Source organism: Rhincodon typus, chromosome 22 (genome assembly GCF_021869965.1).
Source record: "Rhincodon typus isolate 14 chromosome 22, sRhiTyp1.1, whole genome shotgun sequence".
NCBI classification, from domain to species: domain Eukaryota; kingdom Metazoa; phylum Chordata; class Chondrichthyes; order Orectolobiformes; family Rhincodontidae; genus Rhincodon; species Rhincodon typus.
This window is the reverse complement of record NC_063353.1, coordinates 12,376,737-12,404,224: the sequence shown is the minus strand read 5'-3', so window position 1 is coordinate 12,404,224 and position 27,488 is coordinate 12,376,737. Positions and strand designations below refer to the sequence as shown.

The following is a 27,488-nucleotide window of genomic DNA, read 5'->3' as shown; positions in this document are numbered from 1 at the left end:
GGCTATGGATGAAGATATTAGAAATAGAATCATACAGATTTGGTGAGCAACTATGGAGTCAGAAATCATATCAGTGTGCAAGAGGATGTTTTACTCTTGTTGACAATCTGGTTCAACTTGAAACAATGGCCAGGGAGACAATGGAACCAGCGACTGGGGAGCCAAGCTTGTGGCAGAATTAAATGACAATGGCTATGGTTTTCCCAATAAGGGAAATGCCTCTATATCAGAGCTGAAAATCAGACAAGCAGTTTGACAAGTAAAATGCAATGGAGGAAACAGGTGGTGAGGTAGAGTTCGACATTGCCAGAGCATATTTGGAATCTGTTGTTGTCTTTTCGGATACTGTAGATGAAAACCAAAATTTGGGGGACCAAAGAGATAATGGTAAGGGAGAGGGAAGAGAAGCCATTGCAGGTGATTCTCTGGTCACATGTGCTGTATGTCTTTCATGGGAAACAGTTATTTAGCACCTCATCACATCCTCAGGATGCCTCATAGTGCTTTAAGACCAATGACTTACATTTTGAGCTGCAGTCTGTCATTTAGGCAAGGTAAAATAAAGCTAATAGATTAGTATTTCAACCTGAGTCATACATGCTTGTTGTATATCTTATTCCTACAACCTGAACTCTGTTGAATTGTATATATTAAGTTGGCTGGACAGTCAGTTTGCGATGCAGAGTGATACAAACAGTGTAGGTTTAATTCCTGAATTGGCTGAGGTTACCGTGAGGACTCTCCTTCTCAACATTTCCCCTTTCCTGAGGCATGGTGATCCTCTGGTTAAACCACCACCAGTTGTCTCTCTCTAATGAGAGAGCAGCCCTATGGTCCAGTTAGGGCTACTCTTTATATTAAGCACTGAACTGTATCTTATCTGACTGTCACATTGCAATCCATAAATGTCTTACATATTCCATGAAACTTTGATAGCAGCCTGAATGCAGTTTTCCTTCTATTTCCCATGGAATAAAAAGTGTATCCAAATGTGTTTTTACTTACAGTTGGACAATTTTTATTGCAGGTTTTAGTAACACACTCCACTTCATGAAGTCCTGTGACAGTGTTCTTTCTGTCAGTGCAGGAACATTGTTGGCAAGACTCCTCCCACGTCTTTCCAGTCAAGTAGACAACACCGTTGTGAACACAAACCTTCACATGGCAGGTATCAAATGATGTGCACACAAAACATTTTAGCATGTTAATATACCACATAGCTCTTATATTAAGATAATACAGTAATATTCCTCATATCAACATACTCACACACTAAGACACGTAAAAGTAACCAAACAAACTTGATTCAAACCAACATCTCATCTATAACTAAAGTGACAGTCTATATTATGTGTAAGATATATTGTCACCATTACAAATTCACATAGCCATGGACACACAGTAATTTAACATCACAATAACATGTAGACAGCAATATTTGCCCATATTAATTTGGTCTTCATAGTACCATACCCTCCCATTGATGCATCCTTGCACTGACATATCTTCACTCTCACATCCATACCATTTCCTCACAGTCCTTTACATTTCAATCACAAACAAAATGAGGTTCAAGGCAATAGTTAGCATAGTTTTTAGTTACCTCATTAGGTTCACAATAGGATGTGGTGCAGTTGCAGTCATTTATCACTGACTTGACTGAATATCCAGCAGGACAGCTCACTATCTCATTGCTACAACTGCAAGCACATTCGTATTTGTCACAACATTGTGTCTTTACAACAGTCAGGGCTCGGTGAGAGGGGCATGTTATAGGCTTGTCTTCACATTGGTTCCTATTGCAGACTGAAAACAGGAGAATATTTGGATCAGTCTTTAGAAGGTGCTGTTTTAATCCTTTAACATTAGTTTTCTTAATTGTATCTTGGAGACACTTGCAGACTGAAAACAGGAGTATATTTGGATCAGTCTTTAGAAGGTGCTGTTTTAATCCTTTAGCATTAGTTTTCTTAATTGTATCTTGGAGACACTTAAACAGTACAGATTGAACTTTAAGGTGAAGGTTTCCCCTCAGACATGTAGTCATGCTTCAGGGCTATACTAGGCAGACGACTTTTCATTATGAACCATCTGGTGCCATAAGTCTTTCTTTTTACAACAACAACATTGAATTGATACTAATGAACACTTTCCCAGCTAGCTAGTCTACCATTAAAGTATGTGATTCATTAGAGTTTATCCAGCAGTGGCATTCTTGTGCAAGGTTTGGTTCTCAGTATAAGTTATCTAACCCTACTCTAGTGTAATGGATAGGGCAATGAAGCATGCACTAGGATAGGTCATCCATAAGCTTGTTAAGATTTAGCTTGACGCCAAAAATGCCTGACAGTGCTTGTAAAGGATACGTCACATCCTGGTGACTAATGCTTTGTACTAATGCTCCTTTTAACAGTGATAATCTCATTGGAAGTGAACAAGGCCATTTCAAGCACTGCCTCAGGGGAAATTCACTACCTTATATTCATTCATAGAATCCTTACAGTGTGGTAACAGGCCCTTCGGCCCAACAAGTCCACACCGATCATCGGAGCATCCCACCCAGACCCATCCCCCTATAACCCATCTAATATACACACCCCTGAACACCATGGGCAATTTAGCATGGCCAATCCACCTAGCCTGCACATCTTTGGCCTGTGGGAGGAAACCAGAGCACCCGCAGGAAGCCCACGCAGACACGGGAAGAGTGTGCAAACTCCACACAGACAATCGCCCGAGGGTGGAATCGAACACAGGTCCCTGGCACTGTGAGGCTGCAGTGCTAACCACTGAGCTACCGTGCCGCCCATTGCCGCTGGAGCTGGAAAGAAAACCTCTAAAAACATGAGGTGGTGTTCTAGGATGCTTTGTCAAATCTTCACCAACACTCAAATAATATTCCCTGAAGATTTTACTTAAAATGATTTGAGAACTTCATAGGAATAAGCAGCAGAAAGGGAGGACTTGGCTGTGGGCATATTCCTAGGAGACATCTTGGGCTGACTGATAAATGGGAGGTGAACATGAGGTCACACAGAGAAGGAAAGAGGAACAGGAGGATGAGGTGGAGTCCTTCCCTTTACAGGTCCAGGACATCTCACATCCTCTGGACCTTCTCCATCAAGAGCTTCAGTATCACATTCAAGCTGGTCTGTGTAACGACCCCCATACCACAATCATCCCACACAATTCACACCTTCAGTGGAACTGGGTGTGAATACCTTCATACACAACTCCACAGTAACTGATCAGCACTTGAGTGCTAAACCTGAGGGTTTCTGATTTAACATTTATAGTCAAGTCAAATTATGGCCATCAGTAATCAAGACCAAAATTGCTTGCTATATCTAGACTTATAAACAAACATTAACCCAACACCCAATTAGTGTTTATTTTTACCTTTACAGCAAAATAATCCCACTACTCTTTAATTACTCAGACATAGAAGAACAATTGTGGGGAGGATTAGGCTCACCACAAATGTTGTAACTGGTGTATTCCAACTACGCCATAAAAATCTGCAGGCAGCCACCTACCACGCAATGCTAGCAACTATCTGGTATGAATATGTATTCATTGAAGCCTTACCTACCAACCATTTGGTGTTTGCCCACAAATTTCTCCCTATTCTGTACTTCAGTTAGGTGAGGCTCTATATTGTGTGCACACATGCTCTGACCCTCACTTTCATGTACTAGGACAGCAGATATAAGAAAAGTTACCCCGTAGTCTATTTTAATCAAAATCCATGCCATGAACATTGTCAATAGAGGAAGTTTGTATCAACACAAATATTAAATAATAAAACTAATATTTCAAACTGGCTTGAAATCACATAATTCCTCTTATGACTACATGGAATGACATCAACAAAGCATTTGTGAAGATTTGTTCAGTTGAAACTCTTCGGTCAAATCAAAAAGCTGCAATAAACTTTGCAAAAGTGTCTACAATTTACCTTCATGGAATGTTCAATGCAGCTGCATTGCTGACATATCAAATGAGAAAGGTTATTCATTCATGAATAATAAGTGTATTCAAAAACTTACCACATTCATAAATTGGTTTGCATTCGCCTGGGTTTTTCAATGATAGAAAACTTCCATCTTCACATGTTGGGGTAATTGGCAGATCACAGCTAAGCAAATCACAATCTACAGAGATAGGTACATCCATCACTAAATTATTCCCATAAACAAACACTGCATGAAGCGTTGAACAAATAACACAACAGTTTCAGTAGTAAAGTTCTGCAAGAGTATTTTTCTGTAAAGTCACAAGCATACCAATGTGTAACATGAAAGAAACAAATGCAGAGAACGCTGGAGAAACTCAACATGTAGAGAGAGAAACAGAGTTAATGATTGGAAGCTGGTATGATTCTCCTTCAGAATTGAAAGGTGAAAGACCAGGATTTTATAATAAAGTTGCCAAGTGCAAACAATATATCTTGCTAATGCTGTTAATATTTAACCCAAAATACATCTCTATAAAATAAAAACATTCTCTAAACTTATCTCAGTAACTGAAGAAGTAAAATAATCCATTATATAGATATTGATCAGCTCTTTCTGGTGTAATATTCAGACACCAAATGCAGCAGTGACTCATTACTCACTACAAAAGAGTGTGGATAGTGCCCATACATACCACAAACATACTGTGGGCAGCACTCATCAATGTTCCGTCGTAATGCTGGTTTTTCACATGGTCCACACTTTGGAACTGAAAGTAAAGAATAAACAGGTAACACCAATATTTGCAATCAACAATTGGACAAAACTTGAGAAACTTGTTTTTATAAGACATACAGTTTGGATTTTGTGGACTATGACAACTGTGAAATGTAGAAATGTCTATCAATTTTTTGAAGTATACGTGTTGAGATTAATGAACATGTGAGTTTCAACTCATTGAATCGCAGAATGATTCCATGCACGGAAGAAGATCACTCGGCCTGTTGAATATATGCTAGCTCTCTGCAAGACTAACCTACTTAGTCCTATGCCCCTGCCTTATGCTTGGAGCTCTGCAACTTCTTCTTTGTCTCCAGATAATCATCTAATTCTTTTCAAAGGCTTGGATTGAATCTGCCTCCACCCCCCTCTCTTTAGTGCATTCTAAGTTCTAACCATTCACTATATAATGAGGGTATTTTTTCCTACATGGCATCATTGGTACTTGTATTATTTTTATTTTTTGCTTATTCACTCATGGGACGTGGGCATCACTGGGTGGCCAGTATTTATTGCTCGTACCTAGTTGCCCTTGAGATGATCGTGGTGAGCTGCCTTCTTGAACCTCTATAGTCCACATGTTGTAGATTTACCCACCATGCTGCTAGGGAGGGAATCCCAGAATTTTGCCCAGTGACAGTGAAGGAACAGCGATATGTTTCCAAGTCAGGATGGTGAGTGGCTTGTGGGGAACTTGCAAGTGGTGGTCTTCTCATTAATCTGCTGCCCTCGTCCTTCTAGATGGAAGTGGTCATGGGTTTGGAAGATGCTGCCTGAGGATCTTTGGTGAATTTCTGCAGTGCATCTTGTAGATAGTACACACTGCTTCTACTGAGCGTCGGTGGTGGAGGGTTGAATGTAGCGCCAATCAAGTGGCTGCTTTGTTATGGATAGTGTCAAGCTTCTTAAGTGTGGTTGAAGCTGCATTTATCCAGGCAAGTGGGGAGCATTCCATCACACTCCTGACTTGTGCCTTGTAGATGATGGGCAGGCTTTGGGGTGTCAGGAGGAGAGTTACTCCCCAAAGTATTCCTAGCCTCTGACTTGCACTTAGAATCATAGAAACCCTACAGTGTGGAAACAGGCCCTTCAGCCCAACAAGTCCACACCAACCCTCTGAGCATTCCACCCAGACCCATTCCCCTTATAAACCCGCCTAATCTACACATCCCTGAACACTATGGGCAATTTAGCATGGCCAATCCACCTAGCCTGCACATCTTTGGACTGTGGGAAGAAACCGGAGCACCCGGAGGAAACCCACGCAGACATGGGGAGAATGTGCAAACTCCACACAGACAGTGGCTCAAGGGTGGAATCGAACCCAGGTCCCTGGCGCTGTGAGGCAGCAGTGCTAACCACTGAGCCACCGTGCTGCCCCCAAACACTTGTAGCCGCTGTGTTTGTGCAATGAGACCAGGTGAGTTTCTGGTCAATGGTAACCTTAACTCAGGGCTCTCTGTTTCTTGATATGTCTTAAAATGGGAACACTTTCTCTTTATCTATATCTCTATATCAGACTCCTCAACTTTACACATCACCATATAGTGTTCTCTTAATCCTTTATTCTCAAAGGAAAACAACTCCATCTTCTCTCTTCCATCTAGATAATGAGTGTTGTGATTAGTGACAGTGTGGTTGCAGTATTGAAATTAATGATGGTGAAAGGTTGAGGTTAATGGCAGAGTTAAGGTTATTGATACTGTGAGGTTGATGAGAGTGTGAGATTAGTGACAGTGTGAGATTAATTGCAAGTAATGCTAGAGTTTTGAGATGAATGGCAGCATCACTCCCAGCATTTCATTTAACAACATGTTCATGGAGTCATGGAGTCATAGAGTTGTACAGCATGGAAACAGATTCATCGGTCCAATGCATCCATGCCGACCCGATATCCTAAATAAATCTATTTGCCAGCATTTGGCCCATATCCCTCTAAATCCTTCCAATTCACATATCCATCCAGATGCCTTTTAAATGTTATAATTGTACCAGCCTCCACCACTTCCTCTGCCAGCTCATTCCATACACACACCACCCTCTGCATGAAAATGTTGCCACTTACGTGCCTTTTAAATCTTTCCCCTCTCACCTTAAATAATTTGGTGAGATAGCTGAGCATCTAATCATCAAAGGTGAATCTATCCAAGAAAATGTCAAAAAATAAGGGTACATATTGAATCATAGAATCCCTGCAGTGCAGATAGTGACCATTGGCCCATCAAAAAGTCTGCACTGCCCCTCCAAAGCACATCCTGCCTGGACCTATCCCCATAAACTTGCATTTACTATGGCTAACCCACCTAGCCTAGCCTGCACACCCCTGGATGCTATGGACAATTTAGCATGTCCAATTCACCTAACCTGCATATCTTTGGGCTGTGGGAGGAAACTGGAGCACCCGGAGGAAACCCACACACACACGGGGAGAATGTCCAAACTCCACACAGTCGGATAGTTGCCCGAGGGTGGTATTGAACCCAGATCCCTGGCACTGTGAGGCAGCAGTGTAGCCACTCTACTGCCCCCATTATTTGACCTCAATAAAACCATATCCAAAAAAATACTGTACTATTGAGTTTACCCAACTCAAGGAAGATGAGGAGATCCTGGTACTGTGAAGTGCCTTTTACCTGTGACAGTGGGACACGGCCTGTTTGTACAGTTGATCTGCCTGTTATCTAAGCACATGCAGAGCTGGCAAGGTTGGTCATGTGGTATCCAAGTATCCAAATGCTGAAAAAGAAAAGGCAGACACTAAAACCCTGGCATTGTCGCAAATCATTACATTGGATTTTTGAAGGCATAGTTACACTGTCAAAAGAAACGGTCACATCATTTTACTTTGATTTATGCTCTTGTCATCTACATTCAAATTTATTTCAAATTAATATAAAAAAAACTTGTCATAAAAGTGATTTGGCCCATTAAGCTGGTTCCTTTTGCAGTGCAATGGCCTCAGAATCACTTTCTCTTCCTCTCTCTGAAGGTCTGCTGTTAATTATTGATATTCTCCAAACAGATTTGGACATAACTCAGCTTTTTGTTTGGATACCTTGGCTTGTCTAATGCATCTTATATTTTGAGGCCTAATTAATTACGTGGCATCTGTTCTTTTTTACTTTTAAAGCAGATTGAGGTGCTGCAATGCGTAATATCACTTTCTCTTCTCCTGGTGCACCAGTCTCTTTCAGAGGCATTGAAAAAATACAAGATGATAAACAACTCTCTCTTTTTCGCTCTCTCTGTGGTTGTTGCCAAGGATTCACTGAGAACTGTGGTCAGTCTTCGCATAACACGAAAATATCAAATCATCTTCACATTTGAGAGAATCAGTTGGAAATCTTAAGAACTCAGGACACCAGAAGCAGGACTTGTACGTGAGCATAGTTTTATTACAAAGGAGTGTGCATCAAAGCTTCTGAAAATGTTATGCCTTACATTAGATAAACTACAGATCTGACTTGGGAAAGTTTAATTTCCAACGTGGCACTGTTGCTTCACAATGTATCAGTATACACAGAACCATACTGTATTTTTAACAGGGGCTAGAGATCTTAATCTTGACCTTTTAAGGATTTCTGGCATACTAATTACAAAATCAGCCATAACTTTTTTCCTGACTAACCCCTTCATATTCCTTTATTAGCTCCAATCATGCATATAGGACATTTTAATGTTGGGACTGCATCCCTAAATTTTGCTCTGTAGCAAATTGGTGTTATCATATTTGTTTAAATCATTACAGAATTCAGAGATAACATTGATTTAACAATGATGAAAGGTCATTAACTTTAATATTTGTTTATCAACCTGTTCAGATATGTTTTAACAGTCCTGCAGAGCAGGAGGGACTTGAACCTGACATTTTGGCACACAGGTAAGGACACAGGTTTACTAAGGGCCAAATTTAGGTTAAAATTTTCCCTTAGTAACTGTTCCTCCATGGCTGCTGTATGAACTGCTAAGAATTTTTTTCTGCTTTTATTTCAGATTTCCAGAATCTGGACAAATCTGGTTTTACGTACTTAAAACGGGCAGGTTATAAATCTTCCAGTCTTACTTCTTGACTTTAAGTACCTGATGAGGAACTTGCTGATCATCAATACATTGACTGCAGATATCAGGGGTGACACATTTTCCTTCCAACAGCACTTTCCCTCCTGGACAGAAACAGCCTTCAGTTGGAGAAGTTAGACAATGTGTAGAGTTCTTTCTCATAATGCTATCGCAATGCCGGATGCAATTTATCCCACACGGTTCATATACAAGGGAGTTGGGGCACTGGATGGCTGGAGGCAAGGAAGAACATTTTAAGCAGGAAGCTATGAACAAATGAAAAATATAAAACTGTGCTCAAACTGTCAAAGAACTATGGGAAATGCCCTTTCAGTGGTGAGGAATTTCACACAATGTTCTTTTGTATTTCATTCCACATATGCTGGGTGTGCTGAATTGCAAAATGCATATCTATAGTCAAATTTTACTGTCATTACAATCCAAAAGAACAGAAGTTTAATTACGTCAGAAGTAACAATGGGCACATGGTCATGTTGGCACATGAAAGTACATTCTGTGTTCAACGTGATGGGTCTGGCCTTAGCACTGCAGAACGCTCCAAGTAGTGGACGGTTCCATATCACCTGTCCTTTGTGGAGAAATTTGCAAAGAAAAGTACCTTTGACCACAACTCCATCAGGAAGTGGTCAGCACGTAGCTTCCTCAGGACCCTGCAGGAAAAGGAGAGGATGGATCCTGTCACATGGTTCCCTGAGCCTGTCGAAGCCATTTGGCAGAATGCTTCATCACCAAAACTTTCCCACAAGCATCAAGACATCGCTTGGCTGGCGGTGAGAACAGCACTGCCTGTCAACTCCTTCATACATGCCCAGTCTCTGTGTACTACCACATGCTGCCATGGAAGCAGCTATGGGGGAGGGAGGAAGAGACAGTCACACATATCCTGCTGGAATGTGCCTGTGCAAAGAAGGTCTGGAGAACGATGCAGTGCTTTTTGTCAAGCTCTGTCCTGAGCAGCTTCATGACCCGGGACTCTGTGCTCTACGGGCAGTTCCCCAGGACGCATGCCGAGACAAATGTTGGCTGTGCTTGGAGAGCTATCAACTCAGTGAAAGACACTGTCTGGTCTATCCAAAACTTGTTAGCTCTCCAGTGTAAAAAATTGATATTGACCAACTGTTGCAGACTGGCATTTTCCAAGGTCCAGGACTATGTGCTGAGGAATGCACTAAAGCTTGGGAAAACTACTGTCAGGACACTGTAGGGTAAGGTCTCAGGTCTTTCTGCCAAAGTACAATGGGGTCCATTCAGTTATCAGACCCTCTGAGTGCCTCAAATGTATGTAAATATTGTCCTGCATAAGTGAGAAATGCCTTGTGTCTTTTGGAACAACAAAGAATGCCAAATTTCAATGTTTGTTTGTTCTTCTATACAGACTGTACAGAACAGCTTCAGCAACTATGTATATAAAGATATTTTTGTGAATAAAGTGTATTTTTGCAATAAAAAAAGTTCATCAGCCAACCTGCATGGGCTGAGGGATATCTACACTGGTGGAAATTTCAGAATCTGGGATAAAGCTCTGTGCTTTATACAGCTTGGTCCCTCCTGATTACATGCAAAATGTTTCTGTGAGCAAATGAGAATTAGTCACTTGCTTTGGGCATTTTTGGGAACCTGAACTGACTGATTTACAATGCAACATTGGTACTGGCTTAGAGGCTTCAGACACTGTCAATATTTAACATGCTACACCTTAGTGATCTTCACATCCTTTTTAGGAGTTAGCCCTGTGTACTAACTATCTGCAGTTCAGTAGCCAGCAATGATATTGATTTAGCAGCGAGGCCTTCATGCTTTTCCTTGATTTGTCCTGAAACACAGCGGTAGATAGTGGCTCAAAAATCAGAATAGTATTGAATTACTAAGTCAGGGCAACCGTACCTTCACAAGAACTAATGATGCACAATAGCTACATTGTCATCCAGTCCAATATGACTGAATGAAGTGGTATACAGTAAAGATTCAAGGTAAAAACCTACACAGGAGAAAAGGTCAGATGGTAATTCCTCTGAGTCTATGCCACTATGCAATTACCTAATGGCTGGTTTCCATTTATCCACCATTCCAAATTACTTGATGCCCTTGTCCCAATAAAGATCCATTAGTTTCAATCCTGAACAGTCCAATTGATAATGACATCCTTTTTGGAGAAGGGAGTTCCACATTACGATCAAACTTTCTCCACAGAACTTCTTTCTGATTCTAGTCCTGAATGGCCTATGTCATGAATATGTAATTGAATTGTTGTATACTTTGTAAAGAAGGATAAACTATCTTTATACTGGACTCATAATACTGCACAATGGCACCCAAAAGTCATATGATACCCTTGTGGCTTGAGCTGGTATTGGGATTGACTGTACTTATGTCAGAAGAAAACACAAAAGATCTTTATGAAATTCAATAAAGATTCACAAGGGCAAATAGAAACTCTGATAATGGGTCCCCTGAAAATAACTCTTCCTAGCTCTTTTCAACGTGACTATTTGAATAATTAAAAATTAATCATCCTGATAAAGGATGGGTCTGTCACCTAGCACTGAACACTAATGCAACAGTTTCAGGATGGTAGCTATCTTAAGTTTTGAACATAATAGGATAGATGATAAGTCACCTTTTGGAACAGAACTCCAAGAGGAACACTGAGACGCTCTAACAGAGAGGCGCTTCTCAACATGGAAGTGGAGGAAGGAAAACCAACTAAAGGCCTGCTCTACTGTACAGGATACCAATGACCACAACTCACAGTGCTGTACAAGTGAAACAAAGGAACTTTCAATCCTCCAAGACCCCTTTCCTGCTCAGTCCATCTGTGGAAGCAAACTCTAACAGTTCACCCACACCAGCCATCATAGATGCTGAATTCTGACCTCAATTTTCCAATCCCTTCACCTTGGAAAAATAAACCTTCAAGCAACCAAGGTCTGCAATATTTATATACTGTGATCTACTTTCATCTTTCTATCTTTTATCCGTGCGTTCTTATAACCTGTGTATATTTGTTTTAGTTAATAACTATCATGTTTTACTTAGTAGCTTGCAGCAACAGCCTGTAATAAACTAATACTTGATTTTGTTTAAGATTAAAACTTTAATGTTGGCTAGTTTTAAATTGGGATTCACAAAAGAATCTAAAAGCGGGCTAAACAAAAACTATACAAATTCACTGGACATAGACCACTCTTGACATCAGCAATCACTTGCTACCGACTATGATTGCCCACCTGGCAGAATCCGTATCACTGGTTAATTTTTTTTTGGTTGACGCCTTGTGCAGGACATTTCTTAACATGGGAATGTTGTTACACATCAGCCAACACACGGTCCTTGATAGAAGGTAGATCCAGTTCCAGTGGCAAGGAAATCTAAATGACTAAGAATCTCCCTACTGGTGCAGCCTTCATCTGCCATGGTAGCCATTGATATCACTCAAATATCTTCCACCTGGATCATCACTGAGGACTTGTTTTGGATTGCGCTTTGTCCAGTTCCTTCCCTCCGATCTTACTGTCATGGGTGACCTTGCCAGGTATTGAGAATTCCTGGACAGTATTGCTCTCAGCACCGAAGGGACATTCAAGCCTTGCACTACAGCAAAGTGGCAATCCACTGAAAGGACCACCACTCTATGGATATGCATAATGTGGTATTAACACCCGACTTTAAACTCTCAACACTTATAACTGTTTATTCTGGTTTCCCCACCTTGGGAAATAGTTTCCCTCCATCTATCTATGGAATAATTTTCATACTTTGCTCACACATTTAACAGTTGGGCTTGTGAGAAATAAGTCAAAGTATAATGTGCATTGAGATAACTTTTTCATATCACTGTCTGTTACCTATCCAAAAAGACACTTGTAAGATCAATACGAAAAAAAAGTCCACTTACAGCAAAAATCATTTGACCTCCACTTGACACAGACACCCATAAGTTTGCATTGAAAGCTGTATGCTGAAATGGAGTCACATATATCACTTATGTTACAGGCCTTCTGTTTGCATAGTCTGAGATACGGTTGCACATCAACTACATTTCTGCATTCATCAAATATTGCAGACTGCAAAATGCTGCACTCATTCCCAGTCAATTTACATTCCAAGGGTATCTCTAGCACTTCTTCAATGCAACTCTGCGATAATGATTCTTTCAGAGTCCAATCCTTTATAAATGTAAGACTGTTGTTAACAACAGAACCATCCTGGAGTTCAAAATCATTGAATGGATTGTTGTCACATTTTCCTTGGTGCAAACAAATAAAAAATATCTCCAATTAGAACGTTAACCAAAAACAAATGTACAGTCAGGCATCGCCTTTCACATAGTAATGCAACCCAAAGAGCTTCACAAATAACTTAGCCGACATTTGATACATGCTGAGATATTGAAAATTGTTTACCGAAGATCTTAAAGATGCTTTTCAAGGTATGGACAGAGATGAAGACATTTAGAGAGGAGACTGCTGAGCTTAGCGTCTGGGCAGCTCAAGGCAATGGTGGAACAATAAAAATTGGGGCCATGACTTTACATTCTCTTTGTTTTCTTAATTAACTAAACAAAATTTCAACTTTATTTTAATCCAATATGTAATTCAGCTCTGTTCAAAAAGATCATTTCAGTAGTGGGTCAAAATTGGAATCACAGCTTGGAAAACTTGTGGCTCAGTGGTTAGCACTGCTGCCTCATGTTGGCAGGGACTTGGGTTTGATTCCAGCATTTGGGTGGCTGTGTGTGGAGTTTGCACGTTCTCCCCGTGTCTGTGTGGGTTTCCTCTGGGTGCTTCAGTTTCCTCCCATAGTCCAAAGATGTGCAGGTCAGGTGGAATGACTGTGTTAAATTGCCTGGGATGTGCAGGCTCGTTGGGTTGGCCATGGTAACATGGATATGGTGGGGTTCTGGGGTGGGATGCTCTTCAGTGGGTTGGTGTGATCTTGATGGTTTGATTGGCTTCTTTCCACATTGTAGGGATTCTACTTATTTAACTCAGCTGCACTCTACAATTCACTCTGGGACCTCAGCATACAGTAAGCGTCTGATTTCAGGCTTGAGTGCCCTCCTTCAGTTTCCGCAAAAGATTTCCCCAGGGGAAAGGAGGGCTGATTTCAAATAGATCCTTTTAACTAGTTAACAAATTGTACTGCATTTTGATACATATAATTTCTCTCAAGTTAAAACATAAACGGGGATAGAAGTTCAAGTTAACTTCAAAACAGAACACAAACACATTAAAGTAAGGACAAGAAAAATTCATTCAATTGAGTAAACTGTATAACCTTGTGAACAATTCCATCAGATTTCAGTAATACTGTATCCTAGGAAAAATGAAAGTAGCAAGATAAAATTCTACGACATACGCTCTTGACAGTCTGATATGATCATTACTCGGTCTGATATATAGGCCCAGCATTTTGCACAGCTGAAGGGGATCTCTATCTCAGTGAAAATGGCACTGGAAGCTGAATCTGGAAGGACCATCTCTGAATCCAGTCCCCACAATCTTACAGGGGGCGAACAAGGTAGGGCGATGTCATTTACACATCTGTGGATCACGGAAGCAACTGCATATGTTAAAAGGGCAGCTGTCTTTAACTAAATATGATGTTTGCTATCGGGGTGTGCAAAACATAACTTGTACTCTTTACGTCTTCTGGAGAAAGTCTAAATTTACAAGAATTCTTTAGAAAAGTAAGTTTGCTTTTGGTTATGGTCCCAGGATATATTTGGGAGTGGCCAAATGACCCTTTGGAGAAGTGGGGTTCCCTCTACAAAAGTTAAAGTGCCCTTTGATAGTGCCCTAAACGTAGAGATGAATGCACATAAAATGTGGACAAACTCATTGGAGTTGTCAGAGGAAGCTATCAAACTGTTGAGGCATTTAACTCTGCTACCTCTTAAATATTGCAACAAACAATCTGCAGTGGTTTTTTTTAAGTATTTTTTAATTCATTCTGTCTGTTGATATAAACCTGAGGGCTATCATGCTGTATGATTGATTTCATAACTTATCATTATCACAATGCAGTTTGTGAAATCTTAAAAGTGGGATTGAAATGCAAATGCTTGTTTTTGTAAGGGATTAAATGTAGTTAAATTAGCTCCTTTTTTTTTAATCAATGAGATATGAAATGAATTCATCAATAGACACTTAAGAACTTTATTTCATCTGGGTCCTGGATGGTGGATACAGGGCAATTTGCCATGGAGAGTGTGAAGGCAAAGGGTCTTAGGTAGGTGCTCATAGGTTGGTGTGAGTAAGTACCAAATTGGCATAAGGACTATAAAAAGGACAATAGGGGTTGGGTAGAAGGACATAAGTTGGCATAGGGGCTGAGGTGCCATTGGGCATGATGGGTGAGGAGCATAGGTTGACATAGGTAATGACATGAGTAATATATGGGGAGTGAATGAGGAATAGGGGATGGAAGGCTTTTATTTTTCCTTTTAATCTTATTTTGGTGAAGAGCAGGAGAAATAGGCCAACTTATTGTCCATCCCATGTCCACTCCCCAATAGCTGCCTTTGAACTCTTTCCAAGGAATACTCCCAGCTCCTGAAATGAAAATCCAACTTTCTGGGAGATTACCTCTCTGGTTAGGTTTGCAAAGCTGGGAATTGTATCAACTCTGCGTTTCTGACCCATAGGCCAAAATTCAGGCTATACTCCCAACAGTCTGCTCTGTACCTGCGACAGGTCTAATACGTACTCTTACAACCAGGAGTTGTATCTTTAAAACAAAGATCACCCTATATTTCCACACCTTGGAATTCAGGCTTTCTTGCAAAAATAGAACACTGCATAAATTAACAAAATCTACAAAGGCCTTGGCAGAACATTGTCTATCATACAATTTTTCACCACTCACCACAAAGTCCCGATACTCTGGCAAGGAACAGTGTCGGAGAAACCCAAAGACTAAAAAGGTTGTTCAATGGACTATAGATAAGAACTATTTCCAAATCTGGGATATTTGCTACAAAGCTGCTGGAACCATGGTCAATGACATCCATATTCATGACAGTTAAAGGCAGAGGGACAAATTTTCCAGCAACTGAAACCTAGTGGAAAGAAAGAGTAGAGAATTGATTACAATTCTTATTTGCAAATAAGAAGTGCAAATCCCATCCTGAATTTAGTAATAAATAACTTAGCAGAGTAACGTTTTCCTCAATAGTTAAAAAATACATTTATATAGTGCCTTTTCACAATCTTCAAACCTCCAAAAACTGTGGCATGTACAATGGGTGGTTTTGATCTGTTAGTCAGGTCAGAAAGACTTGAACACACTTACTGTCATATCATCATGTAGGAGGGTTGCAATGTTGTGCTGCTTTATTTCAATGGCTTTAATGCAGTTTTCATTGGAGTTTGAGTGACAGGGGCCCTTATGAATGATGATTTTTGTTTCTAAATTGTCAACTTCTAGTAACAAGTAAGAGCATTTCCCGGTCAATGAGAACCAGTGTCCATCAAAAGTAGAAAACTGTGTTTTTGCAGTCACCGTACATACACCTGTTCATCGAAGGAAGAAAGAAATGTAATTTGTATCGGATTGTACATACGCCACGGAAATAGATCATTTGCCCAAATGGTTTATACCGATGCTTTGTACCGTTCCTCTCAAGCCTCTACTTTTGCTGATTCTATCAACATATCCTTTGAACTCCACTTGATGAAGGGGTAGCACTTCGAAAGCTTGTGATTCAAATAAACCTGTTGGACTATATCCTGGTGTTGTGTGACTTTTGACTTTGTCCACCCTAGTCCAAAACCGGCATCTCCACATCATGGCTTTCCAATTCATTACCCAATTTCAGGCTTTATGCATCCATAACACACCCTGAAAGACTGCTCCATATGTTATCAATTTTTGTATCAATATGTTATGAACCTTTTACTCCAGGATCTCCTTGTTCTTCTCTTGCAATTAAACTGAAATCAATACTCAACTTTACCTGAATGTTACTGCTTAAAATCTAGCTGATATTTTTCTTGGATGGAATACATTGAATGTTAAACACTGGAAAGGACAGTGGGAATATTCCCTGGCTTATTCATAGATGAGCATCGGGCTACTTTTATACCTACCCACACTGATGTACAGATCCTTAGTTCAGCGCCTCAACCAAAATACTAGGTCTCAAATAACTCAACATTGTACAATCAACCAACATTATCTGCTCAGCATTTGTTGCTGTCCACAAATCCACCACTTTCTGACTTGGAAATATCTTTGTACTTAAAAAGAATCAACATATTTTAAGAGAATGTTTCAAACTGATATTAAACAATAAAACCAAAAAAGTCTCAATCTTTTCCTTATTATGTCAGTATGCATTCTGCTTTGCAATTCATTTTTTTTTTGTTGTTTGAAGTAGTGTACCATTCCTTTTGCAGATGGCTGAATGAATCTCTCTCATTCTCATCACACTACTATAGTAGTTTGCCAAGCAGAACCATGGACCAGTACATGGTTACCAATGTCCTTTCAAGAGAGACAGGGAGAGAGATAGAGATAGAGAAAGCACTCATAGAATCACTACAGTGTGGAAGCAAGCCATTCGAACCATCAAGTCCACACTGACCCTCCAAAGAGCATCCTACCCAGAGCCACCCTATCCCCGTACCTCTGCATTTCCCATGGCCAATCTACCTAGCCTGTACATCTTTGGACTGTGGAAGGAAACTGGAGCACCCAGAGGAAAACCATGCAGACATGGCGAGAATGTGCAAACTCCACACAGACAGTCACACGAGGGTGGAATCAAACCTGGTTCGCTGTCGCTGTGAGACTGCAGTGCCAACCACCGAGCCACCATACTACCCTCATAGTAATGCTCTGTAACACCTGCAGTCTATTTACCCCTTCTCCCCACCCTCAGAAGGCGTGGCCTAAATTGGGTACACTTCCTTCTTCACATCATAATTTTCATTCAATTAATACCAATGGCAGTGAAAATGTATTGATTGATTCTGACAGATTACTATTCATATGGTGTAGTAGAGTATTCAGCATCTGTGCCCCTTCCCCTGCTTTTGACTAATATTTTAATTAGGTATCCAGAAACTGTTGCAGTTCAAAATCTACTTCAGGCATGTTAACTCCTGCATCAGTTGCCTGCTGTCGGAGGATAGTTTTACCCCAGCGTATTAAACCTTGTAACTAAATAGCAGAAAAATAGATGCAGCAGCATGGTCCCTGGAGGTCAGCACCCAGCTCCTAAAATCCAAACCCAAAGATCAACACACAAGTGACATGAAAGAGAAAGAGCAAAGGATAAACAAAACTGGCATCATGAACACTGTATCAGTGAATACACCTTCATGAAAATCGTCAAGCTCAGTGAAAAATTTCAATGAGTACTGTCAAAGACTAAAGTTGATCCTGAGACAAAAGAACATCTTTTAGCCAGCTCCAAGTCAGCTTCTGTCCCTCCTACCACAAAATACCTTATGGTAATAATTCTTATCATGCTACTTACAGGGGCACGCATACCGACAGCCACACTTTTCCTCAATTTTGATGCTGGGAAGATTGTTGCTGCAGATGGGTTTGCGTAGCTTGTCACAGTTTATTTTATGATTCGTGGAAAGGACCTCTCCGTTTGCTTTGCACTCGAAACTGTGACAATTATCGGGCAACATCCACTTATCTCCTGCCTGGAAGGAAAGAATTTGAAGCAGCGTTGGGAATCAATAACCGCAATCAAAATTGGGCTGAATTTTAACAGACCAGTGGAGCTGGCCTGGGAGGAACAGTTCTTGAAAAATGGCAGCAGAAGAGATCAGAGGGTCCAGCTACCATGGGATATTGCCATTGGGGTGCAAAAGACAGGCAAGAGCAAGTCAAAGCATGAAGTAACTCTGAAGAATTAAACTTCATTTTTTTCAATGGAAGGGGTCTTACAGAAAGGCTGATGAACTCCAAGCATGTATTAGAACATAGACTGGGACATCATAGCTATTACAGAAACTTGGCTGAGGGAAGGACAGGACTGGCAGCTCAATGTTTTATATGCTATAGGAAGCACAGAAATGGGTGCAACAGAGCAGGGCAAGTGGCATTTTTGATTAAGGAAAACATTATTACAGTAATTAGAGAGAATATTCCTGAGAGATCATCCAGTGAAATTAGGGCTGAGATTAGAAATAAGCAAGGGATGATCACCTTGATGTGATTATACTACAGGTCCTCAATTGTTAGCAGGAAATTGAGGAAAAAGTATATAGGGAGATATCAGATATATGGAAGAATAATAGGGTTGTAATAATAGAGGATTTTAATTTTCCTAACATTGACTGGGACTGCCATAGTGTTAGAGATCTGGATAGTGAGGAATTTGTTAAATGTGTTCAAGAAAATTTTCTTATTCAATATGTAAATGTTCCTACTAGAGAAGGAGCAAAACTTGACCTGTTTGTGGGAAATAAAGCAGGACAAGTGACTGAAGTGTTAGTAGGAATTCCGTTGGGACTAGTGATCATCATTCTAATAGTTTTTAAATTGTTATGGAAGAGGATAAGCCTTCCATTAAAAGTAAAGTTCCTAATTGGAGTAAGGCAAATTTTAATGGTATGAGACGAGAATTTTCAAAAGTTGATTAAAGTAGACTACACAGGTAAAGGGATGACTGACAAGTGGGAAGTTTTCAAAAGTGTGATATTAAGAGTTCAGAGGCATTATGTTACTATTAGAGTAAAAGATAATGCTAGTAGGATTAGGGAACAATGGATGAATAAAGTTATTGAAGTTCTAGTCAAGAATAAAAAAGAACCATATATTAGATATTGACAGCTGGGATCAAATGAATCTCTTGAAGAGTATAAACACTGTAGAGGCATTCTTAAAAGGGAAATCTGGAAGGCAAAGAGGGAGTATGAAGTAGCCTTCTGCACATGGCTGACTGATTCTCTCTCATTCTTATCCCAAGCAGAACCATAGACCAACACATGGTTACCAATGTCCTTTCAAGGGAGAGAGAGAGAGAGAGAGAGAGAAAGCAGTCATAGAATCTCTACAGTGTGGAAGCAAGCCATTCAACGAAAGGCGGAAACAGTTTAGTTTAGGAACATGGTCAGCATGGACTAGTTGGACTGAAGGGTTTGTTTCCATGCTGTATGACTCTGTCAGCCGTGCACAAACCCAAGGTAGATGGCCAATTACTGCAATTTTATTCTCCTTTTGAGTAGAGGTACTCTCTTCTCCCTGCAGCCTCAGTAGCAGCCATCTCCATCAGGTCTTTAATCTGCCCAGAAGGTAGGAGAGGCAAGCACATCATCCTTCATTGAAGGGTCCAGACCCGAAACGTCAGCTTTCCTGCTCCTCTGATGCTGCTTGGCCTGCTGTGTTCATCCAGCTCCACACCTTGTTTATCTCTATCCTTCATTGAGTGGTGCTTCTAGGGTATCTTCCTAACTAGCTGCTGGCAGCAAAACTCCCTGTTTGGATTTGCATCCTTTGCTCAAAATCAGATGGCATACTTTACATACGTCTATAATTTCCATTTAAACCCCAATTGGAAACTTTTTTCCAATCAATGCAGACATCATAAATCACTACATAATTTCAAAAGGGAGCCTTAATAATTAAATGACATGTTAGCTGATGATTCTATGCAAATGTTGAACTGTAAATTAATTGTGTGCTCGCAACTAATATCAAAATACTATTCAACATAAGGGAATAGATAATTTGTGCTCAAATTTAGAGTCATGGTCGCCATGGCAAAACTGGAGGTAGAAAGTAAAAGAAGGCTGGTGAACAATGTGCAGATTTATCAACTGGCCAAGAGGATAAGGCAAGGCAAATATAACAGAAAATGATTCAAGGGAGAATTTGATAGATATATGAAGGGGCAGGAATCTTTATTTGGTGATTACCTAGAGGAACTCTAGATTGACTTCTAATCTGGTAAACTGGTCCAGATCCAGACCTTCCTTGCACCTTCTCCCAATCCATAATTATAGCTTCACTAGAAGCCTACTAGAAAGGCTATTTCTGAACAGTTTCCACTGTACTTCTGGCCAAGAGATGGTGGTCTGGAAGCAATTCTAGGTCTTGTGTACGTTTAAACAGTGCGAACTATAGGGCAAATGGGCCTTGTTAGATGTACTAAATGGGCCTGGAATTATGGGGCTGCAATACTAGTACCTATGAAAGCTTCTAAATGATAAATTATACCTGTCGCCGATTCCCCTCGTCATCAATGCATTCCTGAGGTGAAGTTGCTGTGGAAGAGAAATGGGAACTGGAATTATCCCTGTTTGTGTTCAAGTTAATAATTAATCAAGAAAGATCATAATTTGCTTTAATCTTTTCTGATCTGAAGATTACTTACTAATATTGATTTATGAAACTCACCTGTACAGACTTTTTCTATAAACTCATCACTAAGTGTCATCATGATGGGAAGAGTATCCATCTTACCCAGGTGAACGACATTATTTGGATTATGCCCAGCTATGGTTAAAAGTTCTCTCTCATCAAGTTTTTGACCTATTCCTATTGGAATCACTGTTACACCTGAAATAAAAGAGATTAAGAAAAAAGTAGTGATTTTAAAATGAATATTCATATAGTTTTAGATGAAATACGTTCATAACGCTTGTCTGTCTTCTTTATAAATTTCTTGAATTGTTTCTGGTTATGACTACAATTTCACCACTTGAACCAAAAAGCTCTGAGATAAATAATATGATGCCAAACTTTAATTTAATTTTTCGCCAATACTGCTGCTTACTACACTTATCTGAACATTGAGTATAGAAGCAAGTAGACACCAAATAAAATAAAAAAAATAAACATTTGACATGGTTCACAGAGCCAATATCCATTTTGACATTATTTTTGGTCATGTTGCAAATAACTAAGGTGAATCAGATCAAATTGTATCAGTATTGATAGCTGCAGATAGATATCTGATATTTCCAGCAGCTACTGGGACTATTTTAAATCATAGGTGAAAGAAGAGTTTACACAGCCCATTTCATGTTACAGTCAAAAAAAAATTTTTTGACAAACAGCCACAGTTGTAATGTATAAAATACCAACCTTACCTCTGACAAACAGGCACGTGATAATGACCAGTTATTTTCTTCTTGTGGTATTGGTAGAAGAATGCCAATGGCATGGGTTCAATTCCCACACTGGCTGGGGTTACTATAAAAGGATAAACCACCACCAGTCTTGTCTCTCTAAAGAGAGAACAGCCCTGTGATCTGGTAAGTGTAAGCCACTTTACTGTTTCACATTTATTAGTTGAGGAGTAATCACTGGTTAGAACACTGAAGTACTCCATTGCTCCTCTACCAATTAGACAATGGGATGTTTTACACGTATCCAAGAGAGAGGTGTTGCCACAGTTTAGCCAAAGATTGCATTCCCAACAGTGTGTTTCTTCCTACGTACTGAACTTTTGAAAGGGCAATCTAGTTTCAGTACAATTAATACTTGTGACATTGACTTACCTGTTATCATTGCTTCCTGTGCTGCCCTACCAACATCGTCCTTAGAGGTGTCAGTCACTATCACCACAACAACCTTTGGAATACCAACTCTTGCCCCTTTTGCTTCCATTACCATATTCTGTACAGTGAAGGAGAGTGCTGATCCTGTAATAGATCACAGACAACTTACAGGAATATATCTTTCTCTTACTGTGTGAAGAAATAATCTTAAAAATTATTCATTTTGTGGGATGTGGGTGTCACTGGCTGGTCAGCATTTATTGCCCATACCTAGTTGCCTTTGGGAAGGTAGTAGTGAGCAGCATTCTTGAACCACTATGGTCCACTTGGTGTAGGTTGGTCCATAATGTCATTTGGGCGGGAATTCCAGTATTTTGACCCAGTGACAGTGAAGGAACAGCGATATATTTCCAAATCAAGATGGTAAGTGGCTTTTGGGGAACTTGAAGGTGGTGCTGTTCCCATATACCATCTGCCCTTGTCCTTCTAAATAGAACTGGTCGTGGGTTTGGAAGGTTTTGTCTGAAGATCTTTGGTAAATTTCTGCAGTGCGTCTTGTAAATAGTAAACTTGCTGCTACTGAGTGTCAGTGGTGGAGGGAATGGATGCTTGTGAATGTAGTGCCAATCAAACAGGCTGCTTTGTCCTGGATGGTATCAAGATTCTTGAATGTTATTGGAGCTACACTCATCCAGGCAAGTGGGGAGTATTCCATCACACTCCTGACTTGTACCTCGTAGATGGTGGACAGGTTCTGAGGAGTCAGGAGGTGAGTTACTCACCGCAGTATTCCTAGTCTCTGACCTGCTCTTCTAGCCACTGCATTTATGCATAATGCAATGAAAAGAATACGTTTTAATATCAGAGAAACTTTACCTAGTTGACTTGGTCCTGATTCCCTTTGCTGAATTTGGTCAATCAAGTCTAAGAGATTTTCCTTTTCCTGGTTTTCATCAAAAGAAATTTCCTGTGTGTTGGTCCTTCCATACTGTAGGACAGAGATATGGGTGGCATCTGTTCCTGCAGTAGAAGAAACTATTTAATGGAATAAAAATATACATGACATTTTCTCTTTTATACATAAAGTAAAGCTTTATAGAATAGGATAGAGCAGTGTGACAGGAATAATAGAGGATCTTCAATGTTCTAACTTAAATAGTGGAGGAACTTGTACCCTCACCAGAAAAACAAGAGGTTTTCAGTCAGGTGGGAAGTCAACATTTTAACATGTTAAAAATTTGACACAAGCATTGAATCCACCCAACTTCCATGCAAAGTAAACTCGTCTTTTAACAGAGATGGTGATTATTCCTCTCTGAGGAATAAAGTTGACCACTGAAATCTTTTCATTCTAATAGTTATTCTATTTTTAATCATTGTTGCCTGGGCATTCCAGCTCTCAGGAGACTGTCAGGTAAAACATGGGGATGCAAGCTTGATCTATAGCTTTTATAACATTATCTGTAGATCAGGATGCATAGGAGTTTTGGGTTACACCAGCCCAATTAGTTGATCTAAAACCACATCTCTACCTTTATGAGTTCCAAAAGATACTCAATAAACATAGCACTCCCTCTCTGCTTTCCAACAGCATCACCAACCCAGTTAATCTCTGACTCTGCATTTAATCCTCCTATTTCTCATTCCACTCTCTTATTCACAAAATAATCCCTTTCTGACTGCAGCCTATCATTTTTCATACCATTATGTCTGACTCCCAATTCGTGCCTCTGACCTGCCTCTAACCATGCATCTCTGTCTCCAATCACCCTCCAATCCTTTATAATCTCTGCCTCTGACCTCACTCCTGTGTCCACCTTTCAGCACTATGTCTCACTGACCCTCCCAAAGTGTGCCTCTGAACTCCTTCCAAACCCCTCCATCTCTGCCTCTGAACACTCTCCAGACTGCAATCTCTACTTCCAATCTCTCTCCACCTCTACTGTCACTCTTGGTGTGGTTTTGTTCCAATAAAAGGGTATGTTTGACTCATTTCTGAGTAGTTTGCTGAGTAGTTTGGTAGAATTCATAATGTTGACATTCCTTTCACTAACCTGTTTGGATTTTGCCAACAAAGGTTTTCACAAATGTTTTCATTTCTTCAAATTGTGTCTCTCCAACATTGTCACTGCCATCAAGGAGTATGGCTACATCCATTGGCTCAGTGCATGGAACTGCATGAAAGAAATAGAATTATACCTTAGCACATGTGCTTTCATTGCTCAGAACTTTGAGTATAGGAAAAGAGACGTCATGTTGAGTTTGTACAGAATGTTGGTGAGGCCTCTTCTGGAGTACTGTGTGTAGTTCTGGTTGCCCTGCTATAGGAACGGTACTATTAAACTGGAGAGGGCTCAGAAAAGATTTACCAGGATGTTTCTAGGAATGGAGGGTTTGAGTTATAAAAATAGGCTGGATAGGCTGGACGTCTTTCACTGGAGCATAGGAGGGTGAGGGGTGACCTTATAGAGGTTTATAAAACCACAAGGGGCATAGATAAGGTGAATAGCAAGGGTCTTTTCCCTAGGGTGGGCGAGTTCAAAACTAAGGGGGCACATTTTTACAGTGAGAAGATAAAGTTTTAAAAAGAGCATGAGGCACAACTTTTTTTTACGCAGAGAGTGGTTCGCGTGTGGAATGAGCTGCCAGAGGAAGTGATGGATGCAGATACAGTTACAACATTTAAAAGACATTTGAATAGGAAAGGTTTGGACAGATATGGGCCAAATGCAGGCAAGTAGGATTAGTTTAGTTTGGGTAAATAGTCGGCATGGACTAGTTGGACTGAAGGGTCTCTTTCCATGCTATATGACTCTATGAGCCAAGAACCAACCCAAGGTATGTGGCCAATTGCTGCAATTTTATTTTCCTTTTGAGTACGGGCCCTCTCTTCTCCCTTTAGCCTTAAAGGCCTGCTTCCATGCGATAGGATGCTGTGATTCTGCAAGTGGTGTGTGGAAATTGAACAGTGATGGGAAAATTGAAGAAGTGTTCAGTTACAGGAGTGCAGGTGAGCATTTGGAAAGAGTAAATAGTTGCAATTCCTGTAGCAGAAATTTGAGAGATAGAAATTTCTCAAAATTTTTCAAGCAGTTGCGTAAGATGCTTAGGCAAATTGTAACTGTTTAGAATTCTCACAAAATCATCAACCATTTAAACAAACAAATTGTTAACATGTGGAGAATAAAAGCATCAGCATGATTTAGTTGGGCTAAATGGCCTGTCTCTAAGCAACAAATATAATGTAATTCCATGTAAAAGTCCAAGTTATTCACACTTCAAATAATCAGTGATCCTCACCTGATGGCAGCAGTGTTGTGGTAGTAGTGGTGGCAGTGGTTAACGTGGTAGGTACCGTTTTACCAATGGTTGGTTGGCAACAGGTTTTGTAAACCATATCAACTATATTGGTAATATTTTCATAGGTAGTTTGCACAACTGGCAGCGGGAACTCAGCTATATCAATATCAGGCCCAATAACAATTGGTATTAAGTCTACATCCCTGTCTTTAACAGCTTTTATTGGATTTGTGATACTGTCTGATGGGGGGTTGCTAGTTATCATAAACACTAAATCAGGTGCTTCCTCCCTTGCGCCATTCTGCATGGTTAATGTTTCTTCAATGACATGCATTATAGCATTGCCAGTATTGGTGTGCTCTCCTCCATGATACCGCATTTGTTTTATTCTTTCAATCACTTCCCAGTTTTTCTGAGAGCTAATGAAAGTAAATTCATCATTTATTTTATCAGAGTACTGGACGACAGATACATGTGTGGTTCCCTCTTTTACTTGGAACTTTTCAACAGTTTTTATCATAAATTCTTTGGTCCTGTTAAAATTATCTTCCCCAACGTTATCAGAGTCTTCCACAAGGAACACAATATCCCATTTTTCACCTTTGTTCTGGGACGTGGTGGTGAACACTCCATGGGCAACTGAGGGTGACGTTGTGGTCGATGCTGTTGTTTTCACTGGTGCAGTTCCCATGGTGGTAGGAGGTGGTGGAGTAGCACCACGACTGCACACATAATCTAAGATTGTTCTTCTGTATTTATTAAGCTCGTTGACATTCTTCAAAATAAATGACTTGCCGTCATGTGATTTGGATGTTATCAAGCCTATTTCTTTTGGATTTATTCGTGACCCAATTCCAACTGTAATCACAGTGACTTTCCTCTTGATGATGAAATGTAAGACCCTTTCAACCCCATTAGATGAAGGGCTGGCAGTCACAAGTATGGCAATTCTGGGAACCTTTTTCCTTGCATCCTTTCCAAATACAAGAACTGATGTGTGCTTCAGAGCTTCAACTAGGTTTGATTTAGAACCGCCAATGTATTGCATTGTTTTCACTAACGTCTTCAGTTCTCTTACATTCTTCTTTTCCCACAAGTCGAACAGTTTGTTGATGCGTGAATGAAACTGCAGGACAGAAACCCGTATGTTCGACTGGCCGATCTGCATCTGTTCCATCATTGCCAGCACAAATCTCTTTACTTCTTCAAATTCCTTCTTTGAAAATGACATACTGCCATCAATCAGGAAAGCCAGCTCCATTACCCTATGGCATCCACCAGGGATTATTTCAGGGGCTTCTGATGGCAGAATCAACGTTGGCTCTATTGTTACTACAGGGCAATCTTGGCAAAGCAAGGAAGTTCCAGTACATGAGCTGAGGGGACATAAATGAAAGAAAATGGAGTAAATGATAGTTCCTATCATCTTTAGCATGCTTCACAATATAGACTATGATAAAATGTTATCAATATCCCGTAACCTTGAACAAAAAACACCAGTGAACCATATCATTAGATGGAACCAGAAAAAGAACAGATTTGAGATATGTACATGTTGCGGATTACTGATTGGAATCACATGACTTCTTTCCTGCGCCAGTGTTCTTCCTCCATCTTGTCTGATATCCCCACATTGAACTCAGCATTAAATACCTCCTTTCTGAGGGGTTCAGGTCATTTGCAGGTTAATACATGCTTCGGTGATCATCACTAAACAGATGACCATAAAATCAGTTCTCCCGTTGCCTTGATTTTACTAGCATGGAGTAATCCTTATAATAAAGCTTTGGCCAATTCCAAGAAGGGCACCTATTTCAATTGTTCAACCATAGCAGCTGATTTCCTGCCTGAACTCAGAACTACACTGACCTACGATCTGACTGAGCCAGCCACAGGTTTGATT

At 40.2% G+C, this 27,488-nt stretch overlaps 1 protein-coding gene across 1 annotated transcript in view; it reads right to left on the bottom strand.

Annotated features, from left to right (window-relative positions):
* Positions 1-27,488, bottom strand: part of vwf (von Willebrand factor) — a 103,685-nt gene that overhangs the window by 22,141 nt on the left and 54,056 nt on the right. Inside the window, exons 28-43 of the mRNA XM_048610454.1 lie at positions 25,586-26,961; positions 24,340-24,459; positions 23,162-23,305; positions 22,286-22,429; positions 21,180-21,341; positions 21,000-21,046; positions 18,301-18,478; positions 16,110-16,330; positions 15,684-15,876; positions 12,712-13,062; positions 8,817-9,028; positions 7,370-7,472; positions 4,651-4,725; positions 4,050-4,154; positions 1,604-1,806; positions 1,006-1,155 (exon numbers count right to left, since the gene is read on the bottom strand). Coding sequence (XP_048466411.1) covers positions 1,006-1,155; positions 1,604-1,806; positions 4,050-4,154; positions 4,651-4,725; positions 7,370-7,472; positions 8,817-9,028; positions 12,712-13,062; positions 15,684-15,876; positions 16,110-16,330; positions 18,301-18,478; positions 21,000-21,046; positions 21,180-21,341; positions 22,286-22,429; positions 23,162-23,305; positions 24,340-24,459; positions 25,586-26,961 — 3,784 coding nt within the window. The remainder of the gene's footprint in view (positions 1-1,005; positions 1,156-1,603; positions 1,807-4,049; positions 4,155-4,650; positions 4,726-7,369; positions 7,473-8,816; positions 9,029-12,711; positions 13,063-15,683; positions 15,877-16,109; positions 16,331-18,300; positions 18,479-20,999; positions 21,047-21,179; positions 21,342-22,285; positions 22,430-23,161; positions 23,306-24,339; positions 24,460-25,585; positions 26,962-27,488) is intronic.